The sequence below is a fragment of the Watersipora subatra genome, chromosome 3 (genome assembly GCF_963576615.1).
Source record: "Watersipora subatra chromosome 3, tzWatSuba1.1, whole genome shotgun sequence".
Lineage (NCBI taxonomy): Eukaryota > Metazoa > Bryozoa > Gymnolaemata > Cheilostomatida > Watersiporidae > Watersipora > Watersipora subatra.
In genome coordinates this window covers 4,983,182-5,007,011 of record NC_088710.1, presented here as the reverse complement: position 1 = coordinate 5,007,011, position 23,830 = coordinate 4,983,182, and the positions used below count along the sequence as shown (strand labels likewise).

The 23,830-nt window shown below is 36.2% G+C and overlaps 3 protein-coding genes and 1 non-coding gene across 4 annotated transcripts in view; 1 reads left to right on the top strand and 3 right to left on the bottom strand.

Moving 5' to 3' along the window:
* LOC137392020 (5-oxoprolinase-like) overlaps nucleotides 1–3,936 on the top strand; it is a 31,778-nt gene extending 27,842 nt beyond the window's left edge. The window contains exons 26-30 of the mRNA XM_068078606.1: nucleotides 507–690; nucleotides 777–851; nucleotides 1,405–1,648; nucleotides 2,482–2,579; nucleotides 3,640–3,936. Of these exons, the coding sequence (XP_067934707.1) occupies nucleotides 507–690; nucleotides 777–851; nucleotides 1,405–1,648; nucleotides 2,482–2,579; nucleotides 3,640–3,777 (739 nt within the window). The 3' untranslated portion in view covers nucleotides 3,778–3,936. The remainder of the gene's footprint in view (nucleotides 1–506; nucleotides 691–776; nucleotides 852–1,404; nucleotides 1,649–2,481; nucleotides 2,580–3,639) is intronic.
* Nucleotides 3,937–4,212: 276 nt separating this feature from the next.
* On the bottom strand, nucleotides 4,213–10,467 carry LOC137392021 (uncharacterized). Its single transcript, XM_068078607.1, has 5 exons — nucleotides 10,363–10,467; nucleotides 8,052–8,142; nucleotides 6,930–7,272; nucleotides 4,684–4,832; nucleotides 4,213–4,507 (listed from the first exon to the last, which is right to left on the bottom strand). The coding sequence occupies exons 1-5, from the start codon at nucleotides 10,408–10,410 to the stop codon at nucleotides 4,362–4,364; spliced, it is 777 nt and encodes a 258-aa protein (XP_067934708.1). The 5' UTR covers nucleotides 10,411–10,467; the 3' UTR covers nucleotides 4,213–4,361.
* A 1,790-nt stretch (nucleotides 10,468–12,257) lies between these two features.
* The window catches only part of LOC137389724 (anoctamin-8-like), a 37,963-nt gene continuing 26,390 nt past the window's right edge, over nucleotides 12,258–23,830 (bottom strand). Inside the window, exons 10-17 of the mRNA XM_068075806.1 lie at nucleotides 21,615–21,729; nucleotides 21,012–21,508; nucleotides 20,695–20,892; nucleotides 19,358–19,486; nucleotides 19,010–19,120; nucleotides 15,183–15,221; nucleotides 14,752–14,815; nucleotides 12,258–13,241 (exon numbers count right to left, since the gene is read on the bottom strand). Coding sequence (XP_067931907.1) covers nucleotides 14,783–14,815; nucleotides 15,183–15,221; nucleotides 19,010–19,120; nucleotides 19,358–19,486; nucleotides 20,695–20,892; nucleotides 21,012–21,508; nucleotides 21,615–21,729 — 1,122 coding nt within the window. The 3' untranslated portion in view covers nucleotides 12,258–13,241; nucleotides 14,752–14,782. The remainder of the gene's footprint in view (nucleotides 13,242–14,751; nucleotides 14,816–15,182; nucleotides 15,222–19,009; nucleotides 19,121–19,357; nucleotides 19,487–20,694; nucleotides 20,893–21,011; nucleotides 21,509–21,614; nucleotides 21,730–23,830) is intronic.
* Trnad-guc (transfer RNA aspartic acid (anticodon GUC)) lies at nucleotides 23,715–23,786 on the bottom strand. Its single transcript has one exon. It is a non-coding gene; the product is annotated as a tRNA-Asp (tRNA).

Sequence of the window (23,830 nt, the reverse complement as noted above, 5' to 3'; positions counted from 1 at the left end):
ATTGAACACAAAAAACTTGATGAAAATTGGACTGGTCGTCTTTGCATTATTTAATTAATGTGAACATAACTCCTAATCAAATGATAGTTTTGTATTTAGATGAGCAGTCCTCAAAAATTAAAAATTGCCCTATTTCTCTGTATTCTGTGAAAGTGTTTTATTTTGTGCTATAAATATTTATGTTTTAATATCTGTATTATTTGTCATATTATCTACAAGTAAACACATGTAGTAAATACAAGCGTAAATAGATATAATACATTTGTCTATGATAAATCATAGATAAGCAGCTGTTATGGGAGTTGCATGTAATTGTATTTTGGTATACTTTTAGTGTATTCTTCGGTACAATACTATATGTTAATAAGGTGATTTAGTAAAGTTTTATACAAGTTAGTTGCATCTTTAGAATCTTCAACTAATTGCAATTGCTGATATGAATAACAGTTCTTTTAGTCTAGCCTGTCATTAATTCAGCCGCTCTAAGCACTAGCATTTCATTGCAGATGTATGGTGGGCAGAGATATACCCTTGAACCAAGGCTGCTTGAAGCCTGTCACAGTTATCATACCACCTGGCTGCATTCTTGACCCTGAAGAAGATGCTGCCGTTGTCGGTGGTAACGTACTCACCTCCCAACGGATTGTTGATGTGATTTTCAAAGCGTTTAACGTATGCGCTGCTTCACAAGTGAGTACAAGTGTGTGGGTATATCTGATTGCTTGATTGTTTGACACCCTGTATGATGTCTGTTAATGTCTGCTCTATAACTGTAGGGCTGCATGAACAATGTTACCTTTGGGGATGGAAGCACTGGTTACTATGAAACAGTGGCAGGTGGTGCTGGCGCAGTGAGTAGTTTTCTCTTGTTCTTTACCGACCCAGGTTTTAACTTGAGCAGAAATAGTCTTTCCTTGTTTTTATCCATCCAGGTTTTAACTTGAGCAGGGATAGTCTTCCCTTGTTCTTTACCCAATAAAGGGTTTAAATTAAGCAGAAATATTGTTTGACAATTTCTTTAAACCGTAGTCATTGGCCAACTATCAGTAAATGCTTACAATCAAATTTATTAGGACTCCTTCAAACAAATAGAATTTATCCTATCATTTGGAGAAAACTCCAAGTTTCTATGGTAATATTTTGCTCATGTTAATAGAATGATTTTGGATGTTTCCAAGTTGTAATATTGTTAGGAAAAAATCTGCCATGATACAAAGAACTGTATTTAGTGCCTCTCAGGCTAGCCAAAGGCTACTGGCAGTTCATTGTTACTTGAGCTCACCTTGGTACTATGCTGGCAAGTCATTTGGTTTCTGTGATTACTCAGAACTGAAAATTTAGTTTATGGTATTGAAGAACTTATAAAAGTGAGGCAGTTTTATGATTGATGTCTGGTTATGGTAGGGCCCGGGCTGGCAAGGCAGAAGTGGAGTGCATACACACATGACAAATACACGCATCACAGATCCTGAGATAGTAGAACGGCGCTACAGCGTTCTTGTGAGCAAGTTCTATCTTAATGAAGGGTCAGGAGGTCAAGGTTTATACAGAGGAGGTGATGGCGTGCTGAGGGAGCTGACATTTTGCAAGGAAATGGTTTTATCTATTCTCACAGAGCGCAGAGTGTTTTCTCCATATGGACTGCAAGGTAATTGTCTTGGGGTTGTCTCTAAATCTCTTTGCATTTTAGTTGTCCCTACAAATAAGCCTATCTTGCATATAAGCCGACCCTATAATAAGTTGGAACATGCCAAGCGTACCTATCAAAGGAGAAGGTTGTGAAAGTGGAGACGCTTTTGTAGGCTTAGTACAAAACATTCCTGATTGGTGAGAAGTTATATAATTAGCCTATCGTGTCCCCACTTATCGAAAGGAAACACTCATCTGTTTGCGTTGAGCCAATGAAAACATGTTTGTATCTCACACTGACCTTAGTTTCGCTTTGCAAGAACATTTTTTATAGCTATTTTTTTCATGATGATTAGACGCGTTGCAGCTACATAGGTTTCACAAATTGTAGATTGGTAACTCGTCTGACTTAGAACATGCTCAACTTGTCAGCCATGGTAGTATGAAGAGGACAAAAAAATGTTTGAACTCATTCTGCAATACATTTGAGACCTATTTATGGCATCAGATGATGTAAAGTTTTATGCTAATTAATTTGTTCAAATGTTATTACAACTTATATGTTATTACAAATTATTTGCACCATGTAAAATATTTGCATGTGAATTATTTGGTAGCGAAAGATTTAATTATAGTTGTAACCATGACTGTTATGTTTATTATTGTTAATGGAGGTCCGAGTTGTAGTCATTAAAATTAAGTTAGCATAATATCATTTCGTTTGCTTTCAGAGTTGCGTGTGTATAAGCTGGACCCCATAGTTTGGTAACTTTTTAGCATTCTAGAATTGGCCCAATGTGGGGATGCACGATAGTTATGAATGCTAGACAAAACTGTGAGTTGAAATTTTAGGTGGGCTGGATGGTAGGAAAGGACAGAATTTGCTAATCAAGAAAGATGGTGCGGTCATTGAGTTGGGTGGCAAATATGGCTGCCCTGTATATCCAGGGGTAGGATCATGTTTATCGATATCTAGGAACTCTTTTTATATCTGACATAAAATACAGAGTATAAGTGCTTTCGCTTCTACTTATAAACCAACCAAAAGCGTCATCTGCAAATGTGTCAATCTTTTTAAGTACATGTAATGTTTAATGTAGCTGGTAAACCTATAGTCTGTGTATTGTAGTAGCACCTTCTTCATTTTAATGCACCGGATATGGTAAGAGGTTAATCTCACAAATTCCCTCTACATATCTGCTTGAGCCGACAATCTTATCACCAGCGTGGCTCTTTTAATCTCCATGTGATTGCGATATGCAACTGGTGCTAATAAGCCGCTATGCTAGTTGTTGAATCAACTCTTTAGTTTAAGATAATCTATTTAAGTTTCATTCTGGCCAGGAAAATTCATCATAGTACAGCCAATGGTAGCTACCAACTGAACCACACCTTCGGTGTATTTGTGGACCTCTTGCTGTATCCAACCGTTGAAAAGGTTGCTTATTCGATTTTAATACAAAACTTAGCTATTGAGAAATTTTTCCCTCGACTATCAACAACAATCTGTAGTTATGCGTGAGCATCTGGTTGGTTGCTTGCTGAGTCCAACTAGATATTGGAAGCCTGTAGTTATTGTCATAGTAGATCGGGTGTGTATCTTTCACTCTTTTTACCAGTTGGTAGCGGATTCTAAGGTAGCTTAACACCGATAGAGACATCTGCATAATCTTATGTTTTTGAACGATACTAGGAGTACCTGAAGACCAAGCAAGGGAAATTTACCATGTAATAAACATTTGCCTAGCTGTCTTTTCAATTTTGCATTGTTACGTCAGGGTTATGAAATAAATGGCAGATTTGTACAAGTATTTCATGTGTGTCTTCAGTTTCAACGGAAATAATATTTCACTATTGTTTTCACTCATTTTTTCTCACTTGGTTACTGCATTTTGTGAAAAGGAAAAGATGAACAAAGGATCATAATAATTGGAGTCATAAAAAATGCTATTTTGGTAGAGAGGCATGCAATAGAGGCTTTAGTTTTTAATCATCTACTTGTTTGTACAGGACACACTACATATGGAAACACCAGGCGGGGGCGGTTGGGGAGAGCCCGGTGATGTTGAAATTAAGGAAGATAAATCATGTGGATTACAACAAAGAGGCAGCGTTTACACATACAGAAGATTGCAGGAGTCAGCATAGTGTAAACTATTGTTTTTTTTTAAATTTATTATTGGCTCACAGTACATGGCTATGGGCCTTTTGATAAACTCATGAAATAATGAGAATAGCAGTTGTGAAAGCTTATTTTGAGATCAAAAATACATCTACTGGCAGAAGCATCTTTGAATAGTTTAATGGCTCAGCTATGTCTTTCTCAATTGCTTTGAACAAGTGATCTATCTCACTTGTACATCTACTCTCCTAGGTCATGATTATATACTTCTACTAGGAAGGTTATCTATCTCACTTGTACATCAACTCTCTCTGGTCATATTTATATACTTTTACTAAGTAGGTTATCCTTCTCACATGTACATCTACTCTCCTAGGTCATGTTTATATACTTCTACTAGGAAGGTTAATCACTCTTTGGCTGTATGTATACTCCTCTCATTGCCATGCAATTCCATACTCCTCTGTGAACCCATATAATCTTTTGGGTTTTTATATAACCAATTAAATTACCAGAAATACCAACACAAGAAAATTAGCTTTGCTCAAAATGTAGGTATATAATTGCGATACAAAATTATTGAATAAATAAAATGTATAAAGACGCGTAATTAAAGATCCAGGTTGTCAGGTATGTCAAACACCGGTGGTGTCTCCAAAGGTGTAAACTGGATGCCATCATCGCGCACCCCTTGACGAGGATGAAGATGTACGAGCTCATCTCTGCTAATCACAGAAGTTTCAGTTTGATCTGCTTCTACAAAAGGATATAGCATTAGTAAAAGCTTATGGTGAACATTGGACAATCATTGTATTTTTTGATGAGCATGGTGATTATGCTGATTATGGTGAGTGGTATTTATCATAGAAAAGAGACAAGACAGACTTGAGAGCCACGAAACTAGCAAAATGCCAACGCGGCACCAAGTTTACCTTTAATGAACTGACCACACTCTCTTCCTTCAGCAATCCTCAGCTCTTCCTGCAGCTGCGCATACTCTGTGACAAGGCCATCAAGGAGCTGCTTGCAGTGGGCATTCTTAGTCTTCAATTTGTCAATTGTCTCTTTCATTTGCAAGTACCTGCCAAAAGGTGCACTTGTTTAATCCTGTCCAATGGGACACATTACTCATCAGAGCAAATACTTGTTGAAGACATTCTCCTATTTACAGACTTGTGTGGTATGCAGATGATTGTTGATGTCGGCCATAGCACAAGCTTGTTCGTTTATATATTTAACCGCAGTGCAGCGAGTTTCGATTTCGAGTTTTGGAGCCTTAGAGTTCAGCATACGCAAATACTTTTTGCAACACTACTTTTTGGGGGTTCCAACATGCAAATGAATTATATTTATTACATTTTTAACTTTGCTCACGAGCATTACCTACCGATAAAAATCAAGGATTATGTTCTGTAAGTTAAGATCTCGTGTATCTTAAACCTTTCGACTTAATAATTACTAATTGGCGTATGTATTAATATATCTACATATACAAAAATATACACATAAATATATGTCCATATATATAAATGTGCATATGTACATACAAGTATTTACACATATAAATACAAATATTTATCCATCCTGTTTAAGTAAATTTGTCATATTTAAAATAATATGACAAATATTCGGCCAATTAGCCATCAATGTCAAACACTCTAACTTTTGTCTGATTCTTATAGTGACATCATTAGAACTTTCAGTTTCATTAGTGAATGAGTTGACTTTTAGCTATGACAAGTAATATAAGATAATGAGTTGACTTTTAGCTATGACAATTATTATAAGATAATGAGTTGACTTTTAGCTATGACAAGTATTATAAGATGGTGAGCTGATTTTTAGCTATGTCAAGTAATATAAGATGGTGAGTTGATTTTTAGCTATGTCAAGTAATATAAGATGAGTTGACTTTTAGCTATGTCAAGTAATATAAGATGAGTTGACTTTTAGGTGTGTGAAGAAATAAGATTGTTTATAAGCTAAATATGTAAATAAACAACTGCGTAACAATCAACAGTGCTAACTTTGAAATTAATTATCTTTAATGCCATTTTGAGCTGAGTTATGACCTATATCACATGTGTTTCCCATTTTGAGCTGAGTTATGACTTATATCACATGTGTTTCCCCAAGGCTTCAATTAGTAGATTAAAAGCAAATGAATACAGAATTTTAACCGGCCTGCTTCTAATATGTATAATAACTCCAAATATGCAATTGCCTCGTCCTTGACTGCTTTTGCTGTGGCAAGCTCAACTAGCTCATTATTCAGTATATTGAAACTGTTTTTTGTTGACAAACCAACAACTCTACTCATGAGGACCCTCATCAACATTGTCAGCTTATTCCTAGAAGAAATGGTAGCAGATTTAACACTTTTAAGCCTTGACCCGCGATAATTTGGGGAATCATCTTCCCACTTGGTCCTACGTCTGAGTAAACTCGGCTACACAGTTTTGCGTTTTTCTTTTTCAGGTTCACAAAGGATTACGAAATTTGGGTCGATTTGTGTGTAATATACTTTTAGTCGAATTCCAAAGTTTCAAGTTGATTGGACTATCAGTTTTTGAGGTATCTCCAAAATACTGAAGGCAAATCTAACCGACTGAGAAACGAATATGGCTGCTGAATATTATTTTCTAATGACACACTGAGTGGAATCTTTGGTAATGAAGAATCAACCTTGAACGAAGCTAAAAAGTTTTTTTCCTCAGCAAAAAAAGCTTTACACTAAAACTATTTTGTCTTTCTAGTCATATACAAACTACATCCTACTCGAGGTAGGCTCCTCATTATGTTTCTTCCATTACCTCGAAAACATCCCTTCTTTGAAGAGTGAAATAAACACTATTTACTCTATTTGATTTCTGTTTTCCCATCAAGTTCGACAAGCTTGAAGCTTCACAGTGATATTTAGTTGAAAAGGAAGTATTCCAAGTGCTTTCACAGTCGATGGAAAGTTGTTAATGATCAGGGACCTGCTTGTATATATGTACAAAAGTAAGCTTCAAAGTATTAAAGCTGTGAGTTACAACAAAAGGATCGTAAACATGGAGTTATCTGTTCTCCAATTGTCACTACAAAATAAATACAAGAATATCTACAAGAATTTCTACTTATCAGATAGCGTGATAAATACTTAGACCTGACCATTACGAAGCAATACTACACCCACCTTTGCCCTCCTTCCTCAGCCTGCAGATCAGATATGGCGTGGCTGCACCGTTCATCTAGACTGTTGAGCAAGTCCTCTTGATCACTGAACTGCCTCTCAAATGTCCTGTTGTTGGCAGGCAGAGATGAATGTTCCGCCGCCCTCTCACACACAGACTTAATATATAACTCTCTTTTCATCTCTTTGGTGATGTTTTGGTCGGTGGTCATGAGCTCACTCTGTCTGTTGATGTGATATTCGAGGTGAGAATAGAGTGCATTGAGAAAAGGCCTCTGAACTGAACACAGCATCATCACATGCTGCTCCTCCAAAGAGACAGAGCTCAGCACCTTCTCCAGCAGATCTTCAAAGGAATGTTGATGGATAACTTACTGCATATTACATGAGCACACTGGTAAAATTCATTTGATGTATTCGCACTCAAAATATGTCTCCAAATGGCATCTGAAAATTTAAAAAAAAAACTCCTAATAGGACTTTATTAAAAGTTAGTAAAGATTGAGAAACATTTCCTTTATTTGAAGCAAAAGGATGCTATGAAAGGTGTCCAGAATTCAATAAGGAACATCGACGTTTGGACAACAAAATTTGGATTGAACATATTATTTACACAGGATACTAGACATTACATTAAAAGCACTGCCCAAAAATGGCAACATTGAGAAGAAATATTCTATGTTATCAAGACATGCTTTAGCACTGACAATATAGTGGCACTCGGATGAAATCGTATTTAAAACGCCAAGTTATATGTTTTTACAGTGAATAGAGAGCCCTGTCAGTATTTACAAGTTTACGCTTGTGAGGACAAAAAAGCCGATAAGCAAAAATGACCAGCTATGAATATTTTCTTAATTTGTTTATTAATTTGGCACATCACTCCGAAGAGCTTAAAATTCTGGAAATAATGCTAGGTAGATAGACTCATAACTTTTGGGAAGAGAAGATGAGAATCACTCTATCCTAAACAGATGGTGCTAATAGTCGCGATATAAAACATATCACATGATTTCAACAGCAATGCACCAGCCACTAGACATCACTTGCAACACAAAAGTTTGCAATACACCACCTTGGCTATCAGCAAGAGCCAGAGATGTGATCCAATTGAAAATGGCTTACCTTGAGCAGATTTGTGACAGCATACAGCTTCAACATAGTCTAGCTTGCCTTGCTCCAGGAATCTTTCTGCCTCTTTGTCATAACTTGCTGCCTGCGACATAATATCTGAGTTACACCCAATTTTTTTTTAGTTTTGCTTTTATAAAGCTTACCTATGTAGCTATATGCGGTTCGAGGATGATGATACAGATAAAAACGAGGTAAAGATAACTTGCCCATACTTGACAGTGATTACAAAAAGAAAGGCAACTAAAAATACATCATGAAAAAGCAACCACCACACAAAACATGGAACCATTTTGTATTACTCATAGAAATGTAACGGATGGTTTGATTGCAACTTTAAGAGAAGTTTAATTTTTTTTGCAACAATTCACCAAGTAATCAAAATGCATACATTAGCACTTTTAACGATTATCTGTTGGTTTGGTTGTTACCTTGCAAATATAATGCCTAAACTATTCCTTTAGCCGTATTAGCCTAACCTATTCTTTAAAAACTTACTAAAGTGTGAAAGGAATTGGCATAATCTTAAGGCTCAAATGTTTGGTAAGATCGCCAGATCATTGTGAAGCTTTGAATTCAATGATAAAAAATTGGCAGTGAAATGAAAAGACTGAAGGCTATAGCTGGCAAGGCTGATTTTAATGCTGACCAAGTATCTCTTTGACCAGAGCTCTCCACTTAACTGAATTTAGATTTAGCATTAGGATTCTTCGACAGTTGTTTGTTTGAACAGTTGGTTTACAGTTGGTTCAAATGTACACAACTTTCATTCAGGCATAGTTGCTCACTTAATTTTTCTATCTTTAATATACCAACAAAATTCTTAAAGCACCAGTTTCACAATGCCTATACAGTTTTTCTGCAGTGATTAAACTCAAAAAACCTATTATTTTAGAAACAAGCCCTTTACCTTTCCGACTGGACTATAGTCATTTATTGTTAACGTTACTGTTAACATTTATTGTTAACGTTACTGTTAACATTTATTGTTAACGTTACTGTTAACATTTATTGTTAACGTTACTGTTAACATTTATTGTTAACGTTACTGTGCTCACAAAGAATTTCAGCATTAATTTATAATAGTGATCTTAAGTAGAGAGCCTTCAAGTATAACAAAGATTTTAGTATCTTTGCAGGCTACATCACACAGTCTAATGATAAGAAGGTGGTCCTCTTGTTTTTGCCTATGATATGATTATTGAATGTTGATGATTATTGCATGTTACCATGATATTTATGATAACATGCGTAGCCACATGATTCACATATGTTATCATAAATATCATGATAACATGATTATTGCAAGCTGATTTAGCCTAAGCAGCTGTGCGTGTAAGTCTGAAGTGCAAACTAAATTAGGCGTGTTACCATGTACGTGCAAGTGTAAAGAATAACACACTAGTTATACTGCTGGTTTCCTGGTAGTAATGTATAGTCAAATTTGGTAAACAGATGATCTTAGGAGTTTACAAAAAATTGGAAAGTAGGCTGCAAGCTAGTATCTGATATCCATAAAGCCGAAGCCATACTAACAGCTAAGCAAAGCACTATTTAAGCTCAATACTTACTTGCGACAGCTTTTAGCAAACACTATCAACAATGGCTTTTTACCTTATGTTAGTTTGCATTGCTTCTGCATTAGTTCATCAGGGTTGTAGCCAGTCTATTTAACAGTTCTGCTTTATGTAGAACTGTTAATGGTTTTGCTAGGGCCATACTCTCATATCATGTAGTGTTTTAGTTAAAGGTGTCATGCAATATTCCGAAAGTTGCATCTGTAGAATTAGAATTGCCAAGGTGTGGTAGTTGTGTGACCATTGTAACACTTCACCGGTTATTATTAAATTTAGTGTAATTAAATGAAAGCATTTTGTCTCGACTCCTCTTCGATGAATTTGGTGGGCAATGTTATTCAATGGTTGCATTTCTTATAAGCCAATTTTAATATATCTCCTTAACCTAATTTTCATAATGAATTTTAAATCTTGAATTTTTTAAAATGGAATTAAATGTTTGTAAAAATAGTTTCACTTTGCACTCCCAATATTGATGTATGGATTGGTATGTATGCACGGGTGTATGAATACATATCAAAGACTGACGATGAGACTAAAGGATAATGTTAATTACATCTTAAAGCTCACTTCCCGTCTCAGCTCTCAAAACGATGAGCGAATCAAAACCTAGATTCACAGCGGATTCAACCTATATTCACCTACATTCATAGTCGCGAGTATCACGACACCGCAGCAAGCAAGCATGCAAACTGACGGTGCACAATTACAGTTGACTAAATGTTTACCTCTGCTAAAGCATCTTGTATCCTCTGAGCAAAACCATTCTTGGCCATTTCATACAGATTTATAAATCAACTCAACGTATGTAGCAACTTCGTTTAGCGTAAAACACGAAACCAATTGAACAAATAATAACGTCGCGTGCGTGTGACTTTAACCCGCTTTTTATATACTGCTGCTATGTCAAGAACTATTTTTAATTTAAACCTGTTTTCCCAATAGTTGTCTCAGACAAAGAGGACACAACTTCTAATAATATCGTCCAGATACATTACAGTTATATCTCTATTTATGTACTATAAAATTAGTTTAATGTAATGCAACTAAAACATAAAGCTAGTAAAATATTTTGTTGTGCATATTAATGCAATTTACGCTAGTTTTGTTGCAAGCATGTCTGAATCATGGTTTTTTAAGTTTGTGTGAAATGTTGTTGCATGACAGCAATGATATACAGCCCCATATATGGGGGCTGTATATCATTGATGACAGTATGAGCAAAAGCAAATAGCATAATAGAGAAACGCCTAAACAACGGTGTATATACACAATATTGCAATGAGCATGATACCTAATATGTCAGAGGACTAGCAATAAATACAGTTGTCATATACCCATTTACAAGTGGATTAAAAACCTCCCGTGGAAGTAACTCATGGAGAAAAATACATCAGTTGACATGCCAGAAAAGCATCAAATAAAACAATACCTCTACCAGACATGACTAAAACAATTGGAGTTAGTCATAATTTCCAATCCTTACACTTCCATGGTATGCAAGTTCATTCAATTGCTAATCCTTTGCAACATAAAGAACAAAACCTGAGCGCAAATTCACCTCACAGGCTAACAGAAGCATCTATCTAAGAGAACAGCTCCAATGACTCTGCCTGTAAAGCCTCATTTTCTCGTCCCTCTGCCCGTGGAGCTGCTCTCTTTTTCCTATGCCTGCTCAGGCTTGTCTTCTGCCTGCGGAGTCTCTATATTTTTTCTGCTTATGGGTCCTACTTCTCCATCATCAGCCGAGCCTCTTCTACTTCACTATTTCAACTGCCAAGCTTTTGTATCGATGGACTGTCTGTCAAAGCTTTCGTTTAACTGTTGAGACTCGCAGCCGTTCAGGAGCAACGAACATGGAGCCGTTCGAGTAACGGTGTCACTTTCATTGGCTATTTTAACCTTTTGTCATTAATATTGTTGTTTAGAATTTTGTTCGTTGTGTATTTTGATTGTTTAACTTATAGAATAATATGAATAAAGAAGTATCTTTACTAGTCATTAACAGTATTGCTTATAATAGTTGAACACCTTCACTAGTACCTGAGCCGGTAATAATCAATTTAGTTCTCACAAGCTAAGCAAAAGTGCACAAACTGTACCTTGTCAAAATAGAATAAAATGATATAGCAAATTCAACACTGATATTGTGTGTAAATTCAGATTAGTTGCACCTAACATAATCTCTTCCAAAGCACTCATTACGATGTCGCTAGCGATTTCATCAAATTGTTTGTTTCGGCATTACCCATGTAACCTCGAGGTTTTCAGCAACATTTCAGGGTTTGAGAGTAACTAAGTAACTCAAGAGCCTCAGGTCGAGCTTCTAAATTCGATCCATCAAAGAATTGAGCTGAAAGCTTTTTGCTTCAACAGGTTTCAAATTGCCAAGTCAGTCACATCTAAAATGGTCTTTGAATGTTATCCAATAGCTGTCTGGTATTTGTACTGTTTGGTTACAAACTGCGTAACACTATATATTGGCAGTTTTAGGTCAAGTCTCAATTTAACATTTTATTTCATCAACTATTTTATTATTATCATAACAATTTACTCATATCCAATGATTAGTATAATTTTCACGTGCAGCTGGTAAATAAATTTAGTCCATAATGATGCAGTCAGGTTTTAAAAATGAATGTTTTATTTTACAAAACTATTTCAATGCCACCAGTTTAACATATTTGAAAATATTATAAAATTGAATTCATACTCATTATTCACAAGACAAAGACTCCCAGTATCTGCAAAACCATCATGTCTGTGTGATGGGGATGCACGAGTATTTGTGAAAAAAAACCTGATGAAGTCTACCAAAACGGGATGAGCTTCATCAATAAAAACTTAGATATTTTAGATAATTGATATTAAAAATAAATGGATAGATTGAGGCTACAATACGAAGTTGTAAAAACATACATGTGCTACGTATACACCAAATTCATTTTGAGAACAACCCTCTCCTCTATAGAAGTTGATATGCCAACAAAGCATAATACATATGAAAATAATGACAGAAATAAATCACTGTTTTCGCAGTGACAAATAGGTAAACATAATAATTGCTATCATGCGTTGTGGGATCGCAATTTAACAAAATGAATTCTGCTGGTAAAAATAAAATTGCAAGAGATTTTTACGACATAAATAACAGAGATGAAATTGCACTGATACATTATGACTATATGCTCGAGTTAGGGTAGCGGATAAACACAGTAGAAACAGAAGAAATTTACCCATTTTATAAAGGGGTGTAACGGCAAGGATGATAAGGACGCACTTAGATTGTTTACAGTTTGTAACATACTTGCAACAACAGGCTATAAATAAATACAACATATTTGTATTTATTTAGCTAAAACATACTAAAGTGTATTGCCTCAACATTGACTTAGAGATTATATGCACTTTCTATGTGCGTGCATTGAGCGATTATAATGTCTTCTTCCATGTCTTCCCTTGTGCAGACAAGCTCAGGCAAATCCTCCTTTGTTCCCAGGAGGTCTGGGGTAAACTTGTCATCCACAGTGCTGCCGCTGTTGTCGGCAGCAAGGCCTCTATAAGGACTATTCTGCATAGAGTTTCTCTCTGAATGAGTTTCCATAACCTGTAAGGAAGAAAGCAGAAGATATTGTCAACAAGATGCTCTTGAGTATGGTATACTGGGCTTCCTAAAACAGAAGTGAATTAAAATGAGTAACATCTAATAACATGTTCAGATAGCAACTGATCGCCACCTCACTACGACTAATCAATTTCACCCAAGGCCTGGCATATGGGTTCTGTCGGGTTTGGCAAGTACAGACAATTTAGTTTCATAGATGTTCCAAGTAGACAAATGCTAGATGAGCAATGTAGAGAAGCGTTAGAGCATAAGTTATCAATTTTATTGAACTTTTTTGGAGTCGTGTACGCATCAAATTTGAGAAAACAACTCCAGATATGTTTTCAAAAGTTCAATTAGAGCATTTGCGGATTATTATTGCTCCAAATGTTTTTGTAAAAATAAATCTTTTAAACATTATAATTGCATCAACACAACCTGACTCGTGTTGATACAATTATTATCTTTGTAAAAACTGGCAAAGTTTCAGATAAAATTTTTTCAAAGAGAAATATGTAGTGTTTCGAAGGGTTTTGAAGAGGTCTGCTACGAGAGTCTACTGCCAAGATGATAGTTATGACGAAACTCCCATTCATACCTTGAATGAAATATGAAGATTGGTGAAAGAAGTACCAGCAGAAGTGACAAGTAAAAGTAAATAGTTTTCAAATAACCTGACTCATACAGGTAGATTACAGGACCTGACTCATAGTGGTAGATTACGGGACCTGACTCATAGCGGTAGATTACAGGACCTGACTCATAGTGGTACATTACAGGACCTGACTCATAGTGGTAGATTACAGGACCTGAGTCATAGTGGTATATTACAGGACCTGACTCATGGTGGCAGATTACAGGACCTGACTCATAGTGGTAGATTACAGGACCTGACTCATAGTGGTAGATTACAGGACCTGGCGGATTACAAGAATGATTCACTGTCAGCATTGAAAGGTGAACTTCACGCCTGAGATTTTAGATTTCCCCATATATGGCTGCTAGAATCTAAACCATTTTTTTGTAAAACCATATAAATGTTGACTTAATTGAATACTGAATAATGAAAAATAGAAGAAATTTAAATATTTACATAGATAAAACTGCTGTGAGCTGAGTATATAGTTTATACAGCTATGCACTCAACTTAAAAATGAAATTTGCATAAAACTCTCCTAGGTAAAGGTGTACTCAAGGAAATTTTAAAAATCCTATTTTTTAATAATAAAATTGATCAGTTTTATATAGCCGCAAATAAGTTGCGCCTGTGGATTTAGAGTCACGAGTGGCAAATATTGCAGTCGTAAGCTAAACTGTAAAAGTTTGACACAAACTACATAATGTGTGATATCAGTGGATCCAATGCAAAGATCACCAATGGCAACTAAAACTAAAAAAGGATGCAAACTGAGTTATAACCTGTGAAACAGAACAACAGTGTGTTAATGTGTACATTACTTACAATGACCTTGCTACTTACAATGACCTTGCTGTACGTGTCTGAAATACTTACAATGACTTTCCTGAGGTAGAATGAGACTGTATTACATGGAAGAAGCAGGATGGTTGATAGAACCCTTAAATAACAGAAGGTACAACATTTATCACACAACAAAGAGATATCCACCACAAATGCGTACATTCAACAATAGATCACAAATCAGAAAACATGAAAAATATATCAATTCAACAAACAGCAACATGCATTTCAAGCTGATATACAGGCATCATAGTAGAGTTAGTAGTTGATAATATATCTGTACAAGTAGTACGAATGTTGTATAAAATGGAAGACATTTCATCATAAGCGATGACTTGTTCAATGACAGCTAAAGTAAACAACTAGAGAAAAGCTAATGGCCGCCAAAAGAGAAGTGACAAGCATACTTATCTATCAGCATAGCATAACAAGTGTTCAAAGATAATAAAAGCGGAAAAGCACACCTTGCTGGTTGAATCATTAAGCTGTTCTTGCAACCGTAACTACAAAATACAAAATGATGACCGAAAGCAAAAGACTGATATGTAATTTGCCATTGGCAGCAAAACAAACTGATGCACAAGCTCTCAAGCAAGTATGTAATGTAGCAAACAGCAGCGCTTATGGAAGTATATATATTAATAAGTAAATAAAAGTGGTGTTGAAACGTGAGAAGCTCATAAATACAGCATTTTTAACATGTATCAATCTATGAACCAGCATCATTAAGCAGTACAAGTTCCACGATGACTCAGGCATGGCAAAGGCAGCAGTTCCTAATGCTTGCAAATAAAATCAAAGGTCACAATACCCAGGGTCAAAGGTCACAATAGTCGTAGTGCTTAAATCAGTAGTCTAAGAGTTAGTTACTCCTATTTTATTCGAATAACACAATCAATGAGTCTTCTTTTTTTATTTAGCATTGACAATGAATTTAGCGCTCATCTGCAAACTCTGTTTTAAAGGTTTCCCTGGTAGGCAGTCAACATTAAACCTGCCAGTTAACATTCATCTTGAGACAACTCTAGTATTTTACGAAATAAGTTGCCTGAAGGTTAGGATGCACGTTTTTTCTTGTATGAAATAGGATTCTTGGACTATATATAATCTTTTGACCAGCCTTTAACAACAAGAAAAAATGGATATTTTTATTCTTATGTTGATTGTTGAGTATCGGATAAAATATTGTTCATGGTCAAGAAACAGCTAAAATGATTTTGTTTAGATTGAACATCAGCTAACAATCTGATAAGAAATGGTACTGTTTGCCAAAAGCAGTTTAAATATTTCATTTTCAACATCAAATTTGGGGGTAACAGTTACAAACACAATGCAGCAGTATGTGAACAACCAACCAATAAACTGTTTATGAGAAGTTGTATTCACAATTCACATTACGATTGAAAGTAAGAAGCACATTTGTATTATAGCTATTGATATAAATTACTCGCCAAGGTGAAACACATTTTTCAATTAGATTGTTAGTATGCTGTTTTACCTCTATGGGTGTAATTAACATCTGTCAAGATTCACAAATATTTATGAAGATTATACATGTATAATAATATAATATATTATATTATTAATATATTATTAGTATTAATATTTAATAATATATTATATTATTAAATATTAATACTTTGATTTTGATATTTGCAAAACAAAACTTTCAAGTAGATTAGCTTGTTCTTCAATAAAACAAAGTCATATTTTAAAAACATTTAGAGCCGAATTTTCAGTGAACCGTCATAGAAAGCATGACCGCCTACCTGGCACTGAAAAGGTTAAGCAAAGTTTTACGTACGGTCTGTCGGTGTCTCAATAGCAAGAGTCTGTGAGCTAAATGTACCACAGGGTTTTCCCATGAGTAATGCCATGAGTAATTAACTCATCTTAGCTATCATCATGGTTGGCCATTGCGCACTCATCTTAGAAACCTTTGGCTATAGCACATGCATCTTATCTATCATTGGCCATTTTACACTCTTCTTAGATATGATTGGCCATTGCGCACTTATTTTAGCTACCATTGGCCATTGCACATGCATCCTATCTACCATTGGCTACTGCACATTCATCTTAGATACAATTAGCCACTGCACACTCATCTTAGCTATGATTGGCCACTGCACACTCATCTAAGCTATGCTTGGCTATCGCACACAGAGTGAGACTGTTTAATTTTTTGTGGTTAGATGCTAGGATACAAATCATACTATTGCAAACTCAGTTTTAACTTTTACACAGACATTTTATGACACTTTCAAAACACTGAATTTCAAGATTGTAGGCATTTTACACACACATAAAAATGTACTTTAATGTTTAGAATGACAGAATTTTGGAAAACCTAAAAGGTCTGTATGAACATCAAAACTCTAGCCACCAGCACTAGAGGTGGAACGAGACAGGTTTTTTAAGTTCGAGACGAGACTCGAGACACTGTCTTGTAAAAATTCGAGACTCGAGACACGAGACAGTAAAATAATGAGCATTTGGTGATGATTTCACTACACAAGTACTAGCTACTTGGTATATATAAAATTATTAAAACTATTTTTAAATTGAATTTTTGCCTGGTGTAAACGATTTAAATACAACATTTTAATAGTGATATGCATGTAGTTTTTGTAAACAAAAGTGACACAAACAGCTCTAAAATACCGAAGTTATATATTCTAAGAATTTTGAGCTTGATTGATCATAATTATTATAAACATATTGCTTTGTACATGTATATTTTTACCATCTATTGAATAGTTCTTACCTTTTAATGTAATGAAACCGATAGCCGTCGCTCTACAAAGAAATACCGCAACTAAAAGAACACACGATAATACTTTCATTCTTATCGTTTCATTAATGTTAAGTGTTGTTTGTGTATTAACTGTAGTATGTGAATTATATTTAAATTGTACTCATGAAATTATATTAATTACTGTATTCATGCACATGTATATTCTTATATTGAGCTAACAAAACGTCATTGTTAACCGAACACGGACTATGGTCGACACAGCCTTTCGTTCGTTTCTCCGTGTCCGGGCAAGTTTTACTCGCGATTGGTAGTATATACGTAGAAGAGGCCCGAATTTTATGAAGGGCAGTTGGTGTTTAGACACGATACGATAAAATACAGACATTTTACCCGCAAAAGTCTTATTTATTAAATTGGATTATCCGAAGAGTAATTAGATACGACCCGGTATCTGTTTTAAGGACACAGAACCGAACTAAAATATAACAGGGCCGTTGTCCGGACTACATGATTAGACTCAGTGGCCAACATAATCAATAGCAACAGGTAGTAACGGACCGGGTATAACTTTAAAGGCAGTTGCCCGCAATCCATTACAATATATGGAGTTGTCGCTACCGTAAGAAGCCATGTTTTAACAACCGTGCGCAGGCGCTTTAGTTCTATTTCCTGTCTCGAGTTTGGCAATAGTTAAGTCGAGACGAGACCGATACGAGACAGGTCGATACTAGAGACGTCTCGTGTCTCGTTCCACTTCTAACCAGCACCTCATTTAAAACATATAAACACTGTGCATTAGCCAATCAGAACTCTCATTATGTAATTACCCAATTAAGCCACTTCAAGTAACTCATACTGCTAGGCGGCGAACTATCATATTTTACTACCACCAGATACATCCACTCAACCATACTGAAAATTTGCTTTGATCTTATCTCTCAGTTACTATTGGCTTCTTTTATTTCTAGGTAGTTCTAATGTAGATGCAGTTTCATAGTGGGACAACTCCTGGCAGGGGCAGTTGAGTAGTGGGACAACTCTTGTTTTTTTAATCATAGCAATCAAATGTACATGTCATTAGTTGACTGAGCAAAGCGTATAGAGTAATATAACACATTATGAGCTCCCAGATAGCACAGCCCCGCGCAAAATATCCACCACTTGGCTAACACATTAAACACCTGAGTGAAATGTTAGTTTAAACTAGTCAGATGTAGTACATCTTGTCTAATGCTCGAAGACCTCAGCGATCCTGAACGATTAGAGCACTAGACGCAAGTCAGAGCAAACATGATTATGCAGCTCATCAGAGCTTGACAACCTAACAGCAAGAGCTCATTGTAACTAAAAGAAGGGAAAATAACAAAAGAATCCGCAGGCCACCACAACATCAATGAACCACCAATGAGCAGATCAACATAACAGTACTAGCCAATCAGTAATAGCAACAACAACCAATAAGTGAGCGGTACACCACAATGCTAGCAACCAATGAATGAGCAGCTACAAGCAACCAATGAACAAGTGACTTACCCGCAGCGCTTCCCGTCTGCTGAACTCTAGTTTAGCCATCTCTATACTGACCCACTCAGGGACCTCTGATATAGCAACTCGTATGCTATACTTGATTGCTAAGACCACATGCTAATAAGAAAAAAGAGGAGAGGTAGAGAGGTAGTAGGAACCATCACCAAACACAATGCAGAAATAGCAAACAAAGGGTAATATTTGGTTAAACTCTGATTTGGGAAATTCAAATGACCTACAGAACAAGTCAAGTTTAAACTATGAAATTCAGAGTTTAAATCGCATATTAAAATTGTGATACTCCATAAAGACAACTCCTAAAATATGTAAAAGTATCACGAGCCAGTTCCTCACCTCCATGATAATGATGAGTAGAAGTCTATGGGCAGTAGGAAGAGGGAAGAGTCGCTGCATAGGCCCAGATATGCCTATAAGTGCTGTGTGTACCACTATGGTACCTAAACTCATCACCTCTAGCACCGTCTGTGGAAACAAATTGTAAATATTGAGGGTAGTCTGAATACAAAAGAGAGGACAACTTCGAAAAAGGACTTTAGGAAAATGATTAATTTTTACTCCTCCCACTCATGATAATCCAGAGAGCGCTGGTAGCACATTTAAATTTAATAGAGGCATTGACAGCCAGCTAGATAAACCTGGTCACCCATACTGATACTCTTGAGCTCTCACAGTACAGCTGATATGAATTGAATGTTATTTTTTTATCAAAACAATTGTGAAAAAATGAATCATGAAAATCATTGATGAAGACTTATGCACAATAGCTTGGCTAATTGAGGTGCAGAACCCAATGCAGGTAAGCGATGAGCAGGGTGTGGCTCACATAGATGTAAAGATCACAGAAATTTAGAGGAAAAAGAAAAACAGACAGCCCAATGACGCACAGACTACTCCAGCCTCAACAGCAGGTGCCACTTTAATACCGTCCTAGATATATCAGTGTTTTCGATTCTCCCGATGTCAGCAAGCAGCTGATTCCATGCTTCCGAGGCTTGGTACGAAGGCTGATGATGCCTAGGTGCTGAAGTAGATGCCAGAAGTAGTAGAACAAGAGAGATATTTGTGTGGAGTAGGGTTGGTGGTTTTAGGAAGAGAAAAACTGTTATAGTACAGGCTGTCAGCATACAGATTTCATGGTAATACAAGTGAGAGGCAGGAAAAATTTCAGCAGTTGAATGTAGGTCATTTTAGACATTAAATTTTTCCAAATATGACTCACATACTTGTAGAACTAGTTACAGTGACCTTAACACAAACGTCTGAAAATAGATCTCATTTATAAAGAACATCAGACAAGAGACAAGGAATGACAATGTAATATAAGAGCAACAGCTTCAACATCTCAAAAGGATTAAATATACAGCTCTAAAAATTGCTACTTTCAGCAGGAGCTTGAAATCAATGGAAATGAATCTAAACTCTGCACGAGAAGATAACTATTACCCATGCTATTTACATTCACCATTTTCATTTACATAACGTCGCTATTGACTCTTATTTGGAAAATGTGGCAAACCATAAATGATATATTACATCCAATGACAAATGCCTACAAGTGCAGATTATATTTTGGAGGTCATATAACCAGCCTTGAAGTAAATTGAAGTTTGAAATCTTTAAGACGGCCAGGAATGAAATGACAAAGAGAGACCAATCAAAGCACTGCTTACCTTCCAAGCACCAATATCCCTCGCTCTCTCACCAAAGGGTCGCTGAAAGCTCATGCAGATCTTGAAGGCATCACTACGTATCTCCACAACATTGTTGAGCAAAGCGAAGAAGCCAGCAAGAGGGAAGACTGGTGAGAACCAGGAGACATAACTGAACTGGATGACCATCTCTAGGTAATCTTCAAATGTCCCTTCATACTATAACATATGCACTTACTTACTCTACTGGTTATATAGGCATGTACTTATTTACTCTACTGGTTATACAAGTATATATCTACTTACTCTACCAGTTATGCAAGTATGTATGTACCTACCTTCTGCATGAGACCCTCAGACTCAGCCTGAGTCAGATTTCCCACAGGAGAGCTGCTAGTTTTTGTCAACTCAGAAACTTTGCTGCCTTCTTGCTGTACAGTGTCAGTGACAGCATCAGCAGTGTCACCTCTAGCAGCTTCCGTACCCACATTGTCAACCATGTCAGTATTGCCATTTGCTGCCATGTCAGTATTGCCATTTGCTGCCATATCAGGGTGCTCTTGGAGAACTCCAATACTAGCATTGGCACTAGTTATTATTCCAGTGTTGGTACTCTCAGCGATATCACTTTCTGTGTCTGCACCATCCGTCGTCTCATCCATAAGGTCTGCACCATCCGCAGTCTCACCCATAGAGTCTTCTGCACTGCTGTCAGAGTGTCTGACTGTGCCAGCCTTGTTTTCTGCCCCGTCACTATCACTCTCCCTGGGTTTGCATCGGTCTTGAGAAGCAGCCTGTACGCAGTCATCACGCAGCTTTGTTAAGATCTCAATATCTGCAATTTATAAAAACAACAACTAGCCTTCAGTCGCATGAGTTTAATGAGATTTCTATGAAATGGGTAGCCTTAGAACCAACTAAAAGCAAGCGTAATAACTTACTAGATGTGGCCCCGACGGCACCCAACTGCTGCTTGGATTTAGATACAAAGAAAGTGAGGAGAGATTCTTTCATGTTGCCAACCACTTGTCTCACGACGAACAGTATTGTCAGTTGCTGTAAGACAATGGGTGTACATATACAGTCAGATCCTCCCTTCTACATAAGAACTTTTCATGTATGATAAAAATTCCTAGAACATGCTTTCTTCGATATACAAAGCAATTTGAATTATGTACGTGAGTAGAAGTGACAAAGCTCGTAAAAATAAAAAATAAAACGAAAACAATAGAAACCATTTAAAATATTTCAATTTAAATTATGTCCAAAGTTACACATTGCATGGCCACACTTCTGTTCATGAATCTCTAAGATAAGAATAAAACCTTCTGCTGATTATCACTTTACTAATTTAGTGTTTACAAATAATTGAGGTTTTCATTATTAGTTTTTTACCTGGCGTTTCATATTGTATTTATTTTATGCTATATGTAAGTATTGAAGTATTGATAATTTTCACATACTCTGATACTTTTGAAAATATATCTTCTGATACTCGAATACAGAGTCTGCAATGCGACGCATTTGCAATTAAATTAGTTCATCACTTGTGTAAATCATGAGCGTGGATTAAAGCACCAAGCAACATCTCAGTGATTGCGTTATTTCATGAGATACTCCAAGGAACTTGACTTGAAGTTTCCTAAACTCTTATGTAAATGTGCCGTTTTGTCAAGTTTTTATAATCCTCGAAATACAATTCAAGCAATAATGGGACAAATTTTAAAATCAAGTGCCATACGATATTAAAGCACCCGATGCTATCAGATAATTCAACACTTGTGGTTAATGAGGTCATTTCAAGAATATAAATGCAATTTAGAATACAATGCGTGGTCTCCATGCTAGAGGTGGAACGAGACACGAGACGTCTCGAGTATCGACCTGTCTCGTCTCGTATCGGTCTCGTCTCGAGTTAACTATTGCCAAACTCGAGACAGGAAGTAGAACTAAAGCGCCTGCGCACGGTTGTTAAAACATGGCTTCTTGCGATAGCAACAACTCCATATATTGTAATGGATTGCGGGCAACTGCCTTTAAAGTTATACCCCGTCCGTTACTACCTGTTGCTACTGATTATGTTGGCCACTGAGTCTAATCATGTAGTCCGGACAACGGCCCTGTTATTTTTTAGTTCGGTTCTGTGTCGTTAAAACAGATACCGGGTCGTATCTAATTACTCTTCGGATAATCCAATTTAATAAATAAGACTTGCGGGTAAAATGTCTGTATTTTATCGTATCGTGTCTAAACACCAACTGCCCTTCATAAAATTCGGGCCTCTTTTACGTATATACTACCAATCGCGGGTAAAACTTGCCCGGACACGGAGAAACGAACGAAAGGCTGTGTCGACCATAGTCCGTGCTCGGTTAACAATGACGTTTTGTTAGCTCAATGTAAGAATATACATGTATACAGTAATTAATATAATTTCATGAGTACAATTTAAATATAATTCACATACTACAGCTAATACACAAAGCAAACTTTAATGAAACGATAAGAATGAAAGTGTTATCGTGTGTTCTTTTAGTTGCGATATTTCTTTGTAGAGTGACGGCTATCGGTTTCATTACACATTACATTAAAAAGTAAGAACTATTCAATAGATGGTAAAAATATACATGTACAAAGCAATATGTTTATAATAATTATGATCAATCAAGCTCAAAATTCTTAGAATATATAACTTCGGTATTTTAGAGCTGTTTGTGTCACTTTTGTTTACAAAAACTACATGCATATCACTATTAAAATGTTGTATTTAAATCGTTTACACCAGGTGAAAATTCAATTTAAAAAGAGTTTTATTAATTTTATATATACCAAGTAGCTAGTACTTGTGTAGTAAAATCATCACCAAATGCTCATTATTTTACTGTCTCGTGTCTCGAGTCTCGAATTTTTACAAGACAGTGTCTCGAGTCTCGTCTCGAGCTTAAAAAACCTGTCTCGTTCCTCCTCTACTCCATGCATCGTATTCTAAATTGCGACCATTGAGACCATCAACTAAAATCTGACAAGGAGAAAAATAAGCTCTCCGTGACGGGGAATCGAACCCCGGTCTCCCGCGTGACAGGCGGGGATACTTACCACTATACTATCACGGATTTGCTGGAAGCGTTTTTCATATCTAGCTTCAAATCTATAATGA

Bases quoted from the DNA above. Each gene is read 5' to 3' on its own strand.
- LOC137392021 (XM_068078607.1), bottom strand. From the start codon at position 10,410: ATGGCCAAGAATGGTTTTGCTCAGAGGATACAAGATGCTTTAGCAGAG. The intron at 8,143-10,362 runs GTAAACATTTAG...ATTATGTCGCAG, and splicing joins TACAAGATGCTTTAGCAGAG to GCAGCAAGTTATGACAAAGA. The intron at 4,833-6,929 runs GTGGGTGTAGTA...ACCTTTTGGCAG, and splicing joins GCTGAGGAAGGAGGGCAAAG to GTACTTGCAAATGAAAGAGA.